Raw genomic sequence first — 14,535 nt, forward strand, 5'->3', positions numbered from 1 at the left:
GGCTTTTATGTTAGAAATTAGAAGTGCTGTATTTGATACTTCTATTAAATTTGAAAAGATATGGAGACCATTTATTCAATATTTTCATATGATGTAATGGCCCTGTGCCAAGCTTATTGGTTTTTTCAGCTTTAATTGTATGTATGTTGAGAGGATCGGAGTTGACGACATTGATGTTTATGTACTCTTGTGAGATACTATAAACAGCCCTTTTTTTTCTCTTTTTTTTAGTTTTTTTTTCTTTTTTTGCTTCCTTTTTGTTTCCTTAGATACTAGATTAGTAGTTAGTCAACTTTGCATATTTTTTTTCTTTTTTTTATATTATATATTATGAAATATCTAGATTTACCTTGTTCATATATATACTATATGGTTCATGTTTCGGGAAAACTTACTTATACTGTATTCATTGCTTATGTATTCCTTCATGTGTAATGGGAATTTGTATGTTTGTAATCCCTTTATTAATATATTAATTGTATTTTGTTCATAATATTATTAATACTAATAAAAAAATTGAAAAAGAAAAAGGAAAAAAAAAGAATTGATTGAGGACTTCAGAAAGGGGAGGTCGAAGGAACACACACCAGGCCTCGTTGAGGAATCGAAAGTGAAAAGGGTGAGCAATTTCAAGTTCCTGGCTATCAACATTCCTGAGGATCTATCCTGGGCCCAGCATATCGATGCAATTACAATTACAACAGCAGCTATATTTCATTGAGTTTGAGGAGATTTGGTATGTCAACAAAGACGCTTGTAAATTTCTACAGATGTACTATAGAGAGCATTCAAACATATATAGACTTCTAACTGTAACTTACAGATTTTATTATAATGAGGTACAATGTACTGCTGCTGCATAATAACACATTTCACGACGTATGCCAGTGATATTAAACCCAATTCTGATTCTGAACCATAAAGTTACACAGCATGGAGACAGATCCTTCAGCCCAGTTCACCCAGGCCAACCAAGGTGCCTTGGTCTGAGTTCTGCTTGCCCGTGTTTGGCCCATATATTTCTAAACCATTCCTGTCCATGTATCTGTCGAACGCTCTTTAGACATTGCAATTGTACTCATCTCTGCAGCTTCCTCTGGCAGCTCATTCTATGTGTCGACAAACCCCGTGTGAAAACGCTTCTCCATTAGATCTTCCCCTCACCTGAAAGCAGGGCCCTCTAATTTTGGATTCCCCTACTCTGGAGAAAAAGTCTGGGACCATTCACCCGCTCCACGGCTTTATAAACCTCTTTACGGTCACCCCTCAGCCTCCTCTGCTCCAGCCTACCCAGTCTCTCCATAGAACTCAAGCCCTCCAGTCGCACCAGCATCCCCGTGTATCTGTTCCGCACCAGCTTACTGGCAAACTTCTCCTAGCACCAACAAAATGATGCCCTGTACTCGAGACGCAATCCTTCACAGTGCGAACATCCTTCACAGTGCCGTGTGACACCGCAGCCCTGCTCAATGGGAGACACTCAGAACAGATCCGGGAGTCCATGAGGCCCTGTCCATCACTACCACGCACCCCGTGGCCACGTGGCCGGACATGTTGCTGGGTGAATCCCAGTTTACTGGGAGGCACAGAGGATCGTGCCAGGGGCAGCAAACAGACAAGCCTTAAGGTGATAACCTGAAGCCCCAACATAGGGTGGCAGGCAAAAAAGATCAGCGGTCCACTCACCTACCACATACAGGTGAGAGTGGTGGAAAATGAATGCTAACTGGAGATAGAGGCTCCAAAACAGCTTCCCCCTCAACAATGGCAGAACCAGCCTGTGAGTGCTAAAGAAGTGTGAAGTAGGTGATCTATGTTGGCTCCTGAGAGTCTCACCGTCACAGAAACCAGTTTTCAGTCCGTTCCGTTCACTCCACATCGAGAAATGGCTGAGAGAACTGGTCGCAGCAAAGGCCAAGGGACCAGACAACATACTGAGGACCTGCTCTCCAGAACAAACTGTGCCTCTAGCCAAGCTGTTTCAATCCTTTGTAGTAGGCCAAATCACAAATAATTATGAGTTAGTGTGCAGGAGGGAGATAGAGAGCCTAGTGGCATGGTGTCATGACAATAATCTTTCTCTCGATCTTTGAAAAAGAGCTGTTCATTGATTTCGGGGGGGGGTAGTGTACAGGCTCCTGTTTACATTAATGATCCTGAGGTCAAGAGGGTTGAGAACTTCAAGCTTCTAGCAATGAACATCACCAACAGCTTGTCCTGGTCCAATTACGCTGATGCCATGGCCAAGAAAACTCGCTAATGCCTCTACTTCCTCAGAAGACTATGGAAATTTGGCACATCACCCTTGACCCTCACCAAATTTTATTCATGCACCACATCCAGGAGCATCACAGCTTGCTATGGCAACTGCTTTGCCATCGACCGCGAGAAACCGCAGGGTTGTGGGCACAGCTCAGGAAATAACTTCCCCTCCTTGTACTACCCTCCTCAGGGCCTTGGTAAAGCAGCCAGCAAAATTAGAGGCACCACCCACCTCGAACATTTTCTCTTCTCCCCCTTTTGCTGACTGCAGAAGATACAAAAGCCTGAAAGCACATAGCACCATGCTCAAGGGCAGCTTTGATCCCACTGCTATGAGGCCATTGAATGGTCCCCCAGAACAATAAAATGGACTTTGATCTCATAATATCTCTTGTTATGATCTTGTACCCTACTGTCCACCTGGACTGCACCTTCTGTTAACTGCAACATTTTATTCCGTACTCTGTTATTGTTTTACTTTGTGCAGTGTTGTAGTGAATTGATCTGCATAAACGACATGCAAGACAAGTTTTTCACCGAACCTCAGTAGATGTGACAATAATAGACAAATTTACCAGTTACTTCACTTACATCAGTCTGACAATGTGGAGAACTGCCCGTGCCTGTTGTGTTCACAAAAAGCTAGACAAATCCAGTCCACTCATTTCTGTCAATGGAATTGATACAGCAAAGAAGACCATTCAGCACATCTAATCTATACTGGATCACCGTAGAGCAATCCAGTTAATCCCAGTCCTCATGGCTCTGCAAATTATCCTCCTTTGATCAGCAAAGCGCTGGAAGATATGATCAATGCAGCCGTCAGTGGTGCTTACCAAACACCTGCTCACTTTACCCTGAACCACCAAACTCGAGTCTCGTCCAAAATTACACCATGAAGCTGAGGTGAGAGAGGCTGCCCTTGATATCAAGGCATCCCTTTGAAGGATGAAGGAAGAGGCTCGAAAGAATCATGAGGCCTGACACACTGGGGTCAGAGATCTGTGTGAGTCTGAAAGTCGAGGCCCAAAGATCAAGCCCATGATCGGCAAGTCCTGGGGCAAAGTCTGAAGTTGGGGCCCCGACGTCTGCGAGCCCAAGAGCCCAGGACCAAGGACTGGAGGCCCAGGAATGGCCTGTCCTTGTCTGTATATAAATGGGTGTGTGGGTGTGGGAAATGGGCCTGTTTTGCTGTTGTCTTGTTTTTTTTATTGCTGTTGCTTATGTTGTTCTGCAGAACGTGGCGCACATGCAACGCTGGCGCCAGAATGCGTGGCGACATTTGCGGGCTGCCCCCAACACATCATTGGGTGTGCTGGCTGTTTAACGCAAACAACTGCATGTTTCGATGTGCACGTGACAAGTAAATCTGAACCAGCATCACTTGACTGAGTGTAGCGTCAGGGAGCCCAGGTGAAACAAACTCTATAGACATCAAAGGGAGAGCATTCCAGTGCCTCGAGTTATCCCTCACACACACGTAGCTCATTATCTTCAGTGGTGGTCAATACCCTCATAGGGCTGTGTCCTCGGCCCAACCACCTTCCTTTCTCAGGATGGTCACCAATGACGGCACAATGCTCACTTCCACCTGCAGCTCTTCAGACGATGAAGGAGCCCCTGCAAAGGCAGTGGAGTACTGTGGCAGGTAACATCCATACCACAGCAGAAGTGCTATGCAATGGTCATCTCACCCAAGTGAGAGTCTCACCACCCACCCCTAACTCAGTGGCAACACCAATCACCAACACTCTGGGGGGTCAGATGGAGCAGAAACCCAGCCCACCTGAGTACTGCAGCTATAAGTACAAGTCAGAGCCCTGTGGCACATCTCCTGATACTCCAAGGCCTTTCCACAATCAACAAGGCACAATTCAGAACGAGTGCAGCTCCAGTATCACTCAAGATGATCGACATTATCCAGGACAAAGCAGCGTCTTGATTAGCAGCACCCAGCACACTCCTTCCCTCTGCCGGCACACGGGGGCTGCAGTCTCCACCATCTACAACACTACAATGCGTTTACTTGTCCAGGCTACTCTGATAGCACCTCCCAAACCCATCACCTCTCCCGCCAAGAAGGACCACCACCACCATCAGGTTTCCTTTCCAATCATGACTTGGAGTTGCATCGCTGTCCCTTCATCTCACTGGGTCTAAATCCTTCAACTCCCTCTCCAGCAGCACTGTGGGAACACCGATCAAGAAGGAGGCTCATCCCCCACCTCCTCAAGGGGCAGTTAGGGATGGGCAATAAATGTAATCTTAAGCTAGTCAGCAGTACCCAGAAACTATGAACTGAATTTGTAAAATCTTCCAACCTAACTAGTCCTATTTTAAAAGGACAGTACAGTGACACCTAACTGCTGCCTCACAGCCTCAGAGATCTGGACTCGATCGTGACCCTGAGTGCTGTCTGTCTGGAGTTCACGTTCTCCCTGTGACCGCGTGGGTTTCCTCTGGGTGCTCCCAAATCCCAAAGCTGTGTAGTTACCTTCTGTAAATTGTCTCTCGTGGGTGTCGGAATCATCAGGGAAGGTTGATGGGTGTTTGAGAGGAAATAGCTTACAGGGAAATGTGGGATAAAGGACTGGTGGGATTGCTTGGAGAGCCGACATAGACACAATGGGCTGAATGGCTGCCTTTTATTTCTCAGGAGAACACAAACAGTTCTTACTAAAGGGGCTTGACCTGGGTGTTTCTTCTCTGTTTTCCCAGTGTACTGGGTAAATGCCAGGAGGAAACTCACCAGGCAGAGGGAGCTGAACCAGCAGCCCAGTCACCTTCGGATCCCGGTTCAACCTCTCAATTAGTTCCAGAAGTTCTTCCTGTGACACACTGGCAGGTCGTAGAATGGTTTCACTGATGATGCCTGCAAGCAGAGTGAAGCCATACATCATTGTCCATAACGAGATTTGTCCCTTTTCAACAAGGAACCAACCAGAGCTGGCAAGAGAGGTAGAGCATTTAGTCAGAGGAAAGAGGGAGCATACTTAAGGTTTAGAAAGCCTGAAGATCAGACAGGACACTTGAAAGTTGTAAGGCAGGCAGGAAAGAGCTTAAGGATGGACAGGAAAGCTAGAAGGGGACATGAGATGCCTTGGTGAGCAAGACTGAGGAAAACTCTAAAGCATCTTACACATCTGTGAAGAACAGGATGACTAGTGAGGGTAGGATCAATCAGGGATTAAAGAGGAAATGTGCCTGGAATCAGCGGATGTTGGGGAAGTCCTTAATAAATATTTTACCTCAGTATTCATCAGAAAGAGGAACCTGGACGAATGTCAGGCAGCACAGAACAGAGTAACGTGCTGGAACATGTTGAGGTTAAGGAAAAGGCAGTGTTAGAAAAACATTAGGATAGGTAAATCCTGGGACTGGACGGGTTATACCCCAGGTTACTACGGGAAGCAAGGGAAGAGATCACTGTGCTATTGGCAATGATCTTTGTGTCCTCACTGACCACAGGAGTAGTACCAGAAGACTGGAGGATACAAAGTGCTATTCCTTTATTCAGGAAAGGCAGTAGGAATAATCATGGCTGTTACAGACCCTTACAAACAGAAGTGGCTGAGAGTGGCAGATGGAATTCAGTCCAGAAAAGTGCCAAGTGATAGAGTTTGGAAGGTCAAACTTTTAGGCAGAGTACAGGGTTAATGTCAGGATTCTGTGCGGAGGAACAAAGGGATCTTGGAGATCCCTCAAAGGTGCCACGCAATTTATGTCGGTCTTCATGTTCAAGAGCTGATGCAAGTTAATGTGCAGCTCTACAAAACTCTGGTTTGACTACACTTGGAGTATTGTCTCTGTAACTTTGCCTCTAACTCCCACCCTGCTCTCAAATTTACCTGGTCCATCTCTGACGCCTTCCTCCCCTTTCTCGATCTCTCTGTCTCTATCTCTGGAGATAGCTTATCTACTGATGTCTATTACAAACCCACTGACTCTCGCGGCTACCTGGACTATACCTCTTCCCATCCTGATACGTGAAAAAATGCCAGCCCCTTTACGCAATTCCTCCGTCTCCCCTGCATCGGCTTTCAGGATAAGGTTTTTCATTCCAGAACTAAGATGTCCTCCTTCTTCCACCTTCAACACTGCCCTGAAGCTTATCTCTTCCATCTCACGCACCTCTGCCCTCACCCCATCCTCTGCCACCCCACCAGGGATAGGGTTCCTCTTGTCCTCACCTACCACCCCACCAGCCTCCGCATCCAGCACATGCTGTAATTCTCCATAACTGCCACCACCTCCAACGGGATTCCACTACCAATCTCATCTTTCCCTCCCCTGCAGGGATCGCTCCGCAAGTGACTCCCTTGTCCATTCGTCCCTCCCACTGATCTCCATCCTGGCCCTTATCCATGCAGGCAGATTAAGTGGCACACCTGCCCTACACCTCCTCACTCACTACCATTCAGGGCCCCAAACAGTCCTTTCAAGTGAGGCAACATTTCACTCTGTGTCTGTATATATACTGTATATAATGCTCCCAGTGTGGCCTCTTGCATATCAGTGAGACCCGATGTAGATTGGGAGACCGCTTCACTGAGCACCTATACTCCAACCACCAGAAAAAGCAGGATCTTCCAGAGGCCACCCATTTTAATTCCACTTCCCATTCCCATTGCAGTATGTCAATCTATGGCCTTCTCTACAACCGTGATGAGGCCACGCTCAGGTTGGAGGAGCAACGCTTTGTATTATGTCTGTGTAGCCTCCAACTCAATGGCATGAACATCTATTTCTCAGTCTTCCAGTAATACCCTCCTTCCACCATTCCCTATTCCCCATTCCCATTCCTATCTCCTTACCCGTCCATCACCTCCCTCTGGTACTCCTCCCCCTTTCTTCCATGGTCTTCTGTCCTCTCCTATCAGATTCCCCCTCCTCCAGGCCCTTGTCTCTTTCCCCAATCGACTTCCCGGCTCTTTGCTTCCCCCCTCCCCTCACAGTTGCACCTATCACCTTCCGTCTCTTCCTTCCCACGCCCCACCTGCTAACTCTGACTTATCATCTTTTTTCTCCAGTCCCAATGAAGGGTCTCGGCCTAAAACGTTGACTGTTTACTCTTTTCCATAGATGCTGCCTGGCCTGCTGAGTTCCTTCAGCATTTTGTGTGTGTTGCTTGGAGTATTGAGTTCAGTTCTGGTCACCTCATTATAGGAAGGATGTAAACCTTTAGAGAGGGTAGGAAGAGATTTACCAGAATCCTGCCTGGATTAGAGAACATGTTTCATGAGGAAAGGTTGAGCAAGCGAGGACTTCTCTTTTTGTAGTGAAGAAGGATGACAGATGACCTGATAGGAGTATATGAGGGGTGATTGATAAGTTTGTGGCCTAAAGTAGAAGGAGTCAATTTTAGAAAACCTAGCACATTTGTTTTTCCTACATTTGCACTCTTAGTCCAGCCGTCATGGAGCATACGGATCCCTTCTTTGTAGAAGTCGGCATCTTGGACCTCCAGAAGTGGTCCACAGCAGGGCTGATTGATAAGTTCGTGGCCTAAGGTAGATGCGTTATTAACTTCAAACTTCCTGCATTTTCACTCAAAGAGTTGAACTGCATGTACGTGTAACAAGAGTTGTATAACTCATCTCCTTCTAGCTTAGGCCACGAATTTATCAATCGCCCGTGCTGTGGACCACCTGGAGGTCCAAGACACTCTCATTACATGCACGTGCAGTTCAACTCTTTGAGTGATAATGCAGAAAATTTGAAGTTAAAAACTCATCTCCTTCTACCTTAGGCCACAAACTTATCAATCACCCCTGCTGTGGGCCACTTCTACAAAGAAGGGATCTGTATGCTCCACGACCGCTGGACTAAGTGTGTACATATAGGAGGGGACTATGTTGAAAAATAAATGTGCTAGGTTTTCTAAAATGGACTCCTTCTACCTTAGGCCACAAACTTATCAATCACCCCTCATAACATGAGAAGAGGCATAGATAGGATGAACAACCAGAGCTTTTTTTCCCAGGGTGGCAATAACCAATATGAGAGGACATAGTTTTAAGGTGATTGGGGGGAAGTATAGGGGGATATCAAAGGTAGTTTTTTATTAACCAGAGAATGGTAAGTTCTTCCTTCCTGTAATGAAGCAACCAGAACGGAACCCAATACTCCAAGCGTGGTCTACAAGGGTACTGGGAGAAGCAGATGCAAATAGGCACATTCACAAGAATTTTAGCCAGGTGCGTGGATGATAGAAAAACTAAAGGCCATGTGAAAGGGAAGGGTTAGATTGATCTTAGAGTAGGTTAAAAGGTGGCACGATGTTGTGGGCCGAAGGGCCTGCGCTGTTGTGTAATGCTCTACGTTCTGTGATCTGTTCTTCAGATCTCGTATACCCTGAGACGAGGAAAACCAGGTGCATCTCTGTATCTCTCTCAGTGATGCTCTCCAACACCGCAACACTTCCCCAATAAAAGCCTGGGTTTCTGTGTCCAAGCCTCTGGACTGGGACCTGTATTCGGACATGGGAATGCTGGGTTAGTGACTCACAGCATCATCAAAAACCTGCAGACACTGGAAACCTGAAATACAGACAGAAAATGCCAGAAATACTCAACAAATCAGGCAGCAGCTGTGGAGAGAGGAGGCAGAAATGTTTCCTCTCAACGAAAGGTGATTAGCCTGAAATTGTTCTCTGATAGATGTGGCCTGAACTGGTCAGTGTTGCCAGCATTAGTGTAAGCAGGGTAAACGCAAGAGATCACCACTGATTGTTTGGGATTGGGGTGTGGAGTGCTCTGTGGGGAGGCGAGGGTTAACACGTACAGGGCAGTCCCTGTCCTCACCTACTGAGGCAGCAGCTCTGCTTTTATTCTTCACGTACGCATGGCTGCCAGGATCATCCCCCACCAGGACAACACTGAGCTGAGGGCGCATGTTCCCGAGAGACACCCACTCCACCAGCTCTCTCCGCACCTCATCACGAATCTGCTTGGCCAGGGCTGTTCCTGAGATGACCACGGCCGCCTGCCTGGGGACAAGGAAAGAACGGAAACTGTCAGAGCCAGTGAGGTTTTCAGTCCAGCTCCCTGTCAGCACCAGATCCCTACCAGGACCAGGTAATGAGGCCAACAGCATCAGGACTAGATCCGCACTGGGACCAGTTACCCATTAGGACCAGATCTCCATCAGGACCAGACAATCCAACCATCTCGGTATCAGAACAAGAAACTACCCCCAACCCCCGGCCAGGTCCATATCCCCGATCAGACCTCCGCCAGAACCAGATCTCCATCAGGTCCATATCCCCAATCAGACCTCCACCAGAACCAGATCTCCAGACAATTCAAACATTTCAGCATCAGAACCAGAACCCCCCTCCCCTACCAGGACTAGATCCCTATCAGGACCAGATCCCCAGCTAACCAGACCATCTCGACATCAGGACCAGCTCCAACCTAAGCATTCGATCTAATCCGTTATTATTTTGGTGTCACACAGTGTGGCACCAATCTGGATCTGCTACCCTACATTATTTCCTGCCATCTCCTAACCAAAACAAAGTTCCTCATCTCTGCCCTCAATTTACGAGGGGACCGGCAGTTTTAAGATGCTCTCGAAGAAGTGGAAAAGAACTCTGGGTCAACTTCCCAGTCCAGATGAAGGGTCTTGACCCAAAACATCAACTGTCCATTACTCTCTCTCTGTCCCTGACCTGCTGAGTTCCCAAGGCAGGTTGTTGGTTGCTCAGATTCCAGCATCTGCAGTCTCTTGTGACCTCTTTCCATCCTGCACATGGTTTAGCTAAACGTTCAGAACTTTGAAAACTGCACTGGATTAAAGCTTCCCCTAAAATCTGAGGCAATCTTTGCAACATTAGAGATTGGTCTATGATTCAAAACTAAAGCCTTTGGCCAGATTTAGAGACAAGATGCAGAAGTACTGGAAATGCTCAGAAGGTCAGGCAGCATCGCTTAAGTTTCAGGTCATCGGTCCTCCCGCTGAACATATTTTTGTTTCAAATGCTGAACTGATTGATCTTTACTGACCGGTCACTGCCGCATGCAGGCTCGCCACCAGGTGTCGCGCTTTGCCATTCCAAGCTTTTGCTTGACATTTGCAAAAAAATGAATCCTTTCACTAAACCCACTTGCAAACTCAGCTAATCCCAGATATGTTTGCGATCAGCAAAATCATTGCGTTCTTGGCGATTTATTTCTTTCAATTTTGCAAAAGAGAATTGTTTTTCAGATTGCCCGCATTGTTAAATTAACCTGCCTCCCTCCTATCTTGCACAGGACGGGTCAGCAGGGAGAGGCTGATGCCGCCGCAGTTCCAGCTATTGTTTGCGCCGGTTGCAGATGCCTGGGGCGCGCTCCTGGGGTCCCCGGTAGCTACCACACCTGGGGGGCACTCGGCCCGCTCACCTGCCGGCCAGGTGTGGCCTTACCTGCAGCCGCCAGCGTGCAGCCGTCTGGCCAGCATCGGCGGGTGCACCACGGGCGCCAGCTTCAGCACCGCCGCTCGGACGGGCAGCGAGAGGATGCAGAGAGAAGCCATGATGTGCAAAGGCAATGCCAGGGAGAGGGAGAGAGAAGGGGAGGAGCGGGTGTCCCCTATACTGAATGCAAGTTAGAAGCACTCCATTGGCTGCTCCCGAGTTCGTGACCGCGGCTAGAGAAATGCAAAATTCTTTCCGAAACCAGGGTTATAAAGTATGGACACAGTGTCCAGGGTACAGATCGTACATTGCACGTGGAACATGCTGCAAAGAACGGTTTGTATTTAAATCCCATTATAAATGCCTCAAGGGCAATGAAGTACAGTACCTTTGCAGATAATTCGCCTTTCTGTCATACGGGAGACTCAGCAGGTCATTTGTTCACGGCAAGCCCCCGTCCAGTAACTTTTTTTGCTGTGACGTGGGGTGAGTGTTGGATAGAGCGCTGTGAAAACTCCGCCGACCTGAAGTGATCCAGTTAATCTGCACCCACAGCCCTTTCGGCCCAACTTGTGCTTTCCAGTCAAGGTGCCTACCTCAGCTAGTCCCATTTGTCTGCATTGACTCGTATCCCTCGAATTCATTAGCTGTCTGGAATGTCTTATAAACATTGCATCTGTATCTACCTCTGGCAGTCATTCTAAATACCCACCACTCTCTGTGGGGGAAAAACCCTCAGTTCCCCTTTAAATCTTTCTCCTCGCACCCTAAACCTCTGCCATCTAGCTTTAGACTGCCATAGAATGTGACATTGTAAATGTCACTCCACTGGTCCCAGCCTATCCAATGTCCTTATGATTCAGTGCTCCTGTTCATTGAATTGCTACATCCGACAGATATACTGGTGGTACTGTGTTTTGGATCTGGACTTGGACTACAGACATTTTTCACTTTCATTGTTTTTTATGTTCAGTGTTTTACACCCAATCTTTATGTTTTTTTTGTGTGCTGGGAACAATAGACCTTTCTCAGTCTTACAGTTTTTATATATATGGTGTTTTTTCACCTGATCGTTCTCATTTTTTTGTGTGTGGGGCAGGGGGGATTTGGAAGTTGATGTGCCTGTTCCATAGAAACATAGAAAACCTACAGCACAATACAGACCCTTCAGCCCACAATGCTGTGCCGAACATGTACTTACTTTAGAAATTACCTAGGGTTACCCATAGCCCTCTACTTTTCTAAGCTCCATCTACCTATCCAGGAGCCTCTTAAGAGACCCTATCGTATCTACCTCCACCACCGTCACCGGCAGCCCATTCCATGCACTCACCACTCTCTGCATAAAAACTTACCCTAAAATCTCCTCTGTACCAACTTCCAAGCACCTTAAAACTGTGCCCTCTCGTGCTAGCCATTCCAGCCCTGGGAAAAAGCCTCTGACTATTGTTATGACTGTGCCCCAACTCTGAGGGGCCGAAGGGTACAAAGTAGCCCCCTCCTTTTTGAGTATCGCAAGATCGCTATTAATTCAGGTCAGGAGACCCAGGAAATGAGAGAGAGACGTTTGGAATGTGTCCTGGCCTCCGCGATACAAAGCCACGGATAACGGCCATTGTCTCTTGGAGACGGAATTGTGTATTGAGTACTGTACTATTCATTGAAGCCCTCGGGGAATGACCAGAGTGGGCTGGTTGAGGGATTGCATCATCCCAACCTGATTGACATCTGAGACCCCGTGAGTAAGGATAAAAGAGGGTCTGGGGAACAACCCCTTTAGACGCACCAGGAGAAACGCCAGAAATCCCGTGACAGCGTTTAATAGCGACAGCCGGTGGGGCCCGCGTGCGTCCTTTCCCGTTGCCTGGGATTGGCGGGACTGACCACGGAAGAACGGCTTAGCTAAAAGGAAAAGAACACCAACAACTCTGGAAGGATCGACATCATAAAAAGGAAACGCTGGCAAGTTCTAAAATCTGTCTCTTGACTCCAACCAAAGGCTGCAGCCTGAATGAACTAAAGTGACTTTTATATTTCCGTCGGACAATACATTATCCCCTAGACAACGATAGAGCTTATTTCTTATTGATTATTATTATACCCGCACGTTTAGAGTTAGTATTGACAACGTATATTATCTGTATGTTTGCATTGATATTATTTTTGTGTATTTTTACCAATAAATACTGTTAAAAATAGTACCATCAGACTTCAACGGACCTCTCTATCTTTGCTGGTAAGTGACCCAGTTACGGGGTATGTAACACTATCCACATGATCAATGCTTCTCATCCATTTTTGTTTGTTTTTTTATGGGGGAGGGGGGATTTGGAGCTCGATATGCCTGTTCCTGTTCCGTTTTTGTTTGTTTTTGTGAGGGGAGGGGGGATTTGGGGCTCGATATGCCTGTTCCTGTCACATTTTTGTTTGTTTTTGTGAGGGGAGGGGGGATTTGGTGGTTGGCAGATAAAGCAGATGACATGTGACCGCTAGATGTCCCAGGTCGGGTGAGCAGGATTGAGACAGTATCACTACGTCTGTGCATTACAATGAGTTAATCATAAAGCCTGCCCCACCCCCTCTATCTTTAACGGACTGGGTGCCCTGTCTCTGCAGAGAACGGTGAAGCCATCAGGCTGCAGGGCTGTGTCCGAGATGGCTTCAGTGAGCCATGGTCCTATGAAGCAAACTTCGGATTGATGTCACAGTCAGCACAGACACGATGGGCCAAAGGGTCTTCTAACAAGAGGGGCACAATTCCTGATTAAACACTGACCATGAACAAATAACTACAAGAACAGGCACCAGGTTGGCTCTCCAGTGCAGGACTATAAACGTCAGGGTAATGCCTGCCCGACGAGAGTGCTCTGTCAGCTTCAAACATCCTGCGACACCATCTGAAGAAGAGCTGGGGACACCATTTATATTTTTATTTCAACATACAGTACAGTACAGGCCCTTCTGGCCCACGAGCTTGTCCCGCCAAATTGCATCCATGTGACCAGTTATCCTCCTAACCAGAATGTGGGAGGAACCCAGAGCACCTGGAGGAAACTCTGTGCAGAACGTACAGACTTCTTATAGACAGCAGTGGGAACTAAACTCAGTTCGTTGGCACTGTCATAGCATCATGGTAACTGCTACGCTATCGTGCCACCCCTCATCCGGGGATCTAGACCAATACCCCACCCTCAGTCACCATCACTAAACAACTTGCCCGTCAGACAGCAACATAATCAGACAATAATGGGCAGAATCCCCATGCCTGCTCCACATTTAATCATGCCTAATTTTTTCTTAACCTCTTTCTCCCGCCTTGTTCCCTTGACCTGTAACCCATTTACCAGTCTAGAAGCTATCAATCCTGGCCTTTCCCCAAACAGCTTCCAGGTGAGGTTGCGTTCCACCAGTGAGACTATTGGTGTTCTGTGTTGCATTCAATGCTGCCGGTGCAGCCTTCTCTACATCAGGCTAAGGGTTCACTTCATCAAGTGTTTTTATTCAGTCTGCCTCGACAGCCAGGGTCTCATTTCAATTCCACTTCCCATTCCCACAGAGACATTTCAGTCCGTGACCTCCGTTACTGCCACATTAAGACCAGATGCAGTCTCCAACTTGTTGACATCAACATCGATTTCCAGTAACCACTCTCCCCAGTTTTCCTTACCATCCTCTCACTATTCTAGTGGCTCTCTCCCCCTTCTCTGACCCCTCCCCTGCCCTCATGACTTGCCCATCACCTCCCTCTCGTTTCCCTCCTCTTTCCCTTTATTCCATGGTCCACTGTCCTCTCCTGTCAGACTCCTAATTCTTCAGCCCTTTACCTCTTCCACCCATCACCTCCCAGTTTCTCACGTCATTCCCTATCATCTCCT

At 47.3% G+C, this 14,535-nt stretch overlaps 1 protein-coding gene across 1 annotated transcript in view; it reads right to left on the minus strand.

Moving 5' to 3' along the window:
• The window catches only part of LOC140726252 (bifunctional methylenetetrahydrofolate dehydrogenase/cyclohydrolase, mitochondrial-like), a 46,324-nt gene extending 35,544 nt beyond the window's left edge, over nucleotides 1-10,780 (minus strand). The window contains exons 1-3 of the mRNA XM_073042366.1: nucleotides 10,670-10,780; nucleotides 9,066-9,250; nucleotides 5,012-5,134 (exon numbers count right to left, since the gene is read on the minus strand). Of these exons, the coding sequence (XP_072898467.1) occupies nucleotides 5,012-5,134; nucleotides 9,066-9,250; nucleotides 10,670-10,779 (418 nt within the window). The 5' untranslated portion in view covers nucleotide 10,780. The remainder of the gene's footprint in view (nucleotides 1-5,011; nucleotides 5,135-9,065; nucleotides 9,251-10,669) is intronic.
• Nucleotides 10,781-14,535: the final 3,755 nt, after the last annotated feature.

Source organism: Hemitrygon akajei, chromosome 4, assembly GCF_048418815.1.
Source record: "Hemitrygon akajei chromosome 4, sHemAka1.3, whole genome shotgun sequence".
Taxonomy (NCBI): Eukaryota; Metazoa; Chordata; class Chondrichthyes; order Myliobatiformes; family Dasyatidae; genus Hemitrygon; species Hemitrygon akajei.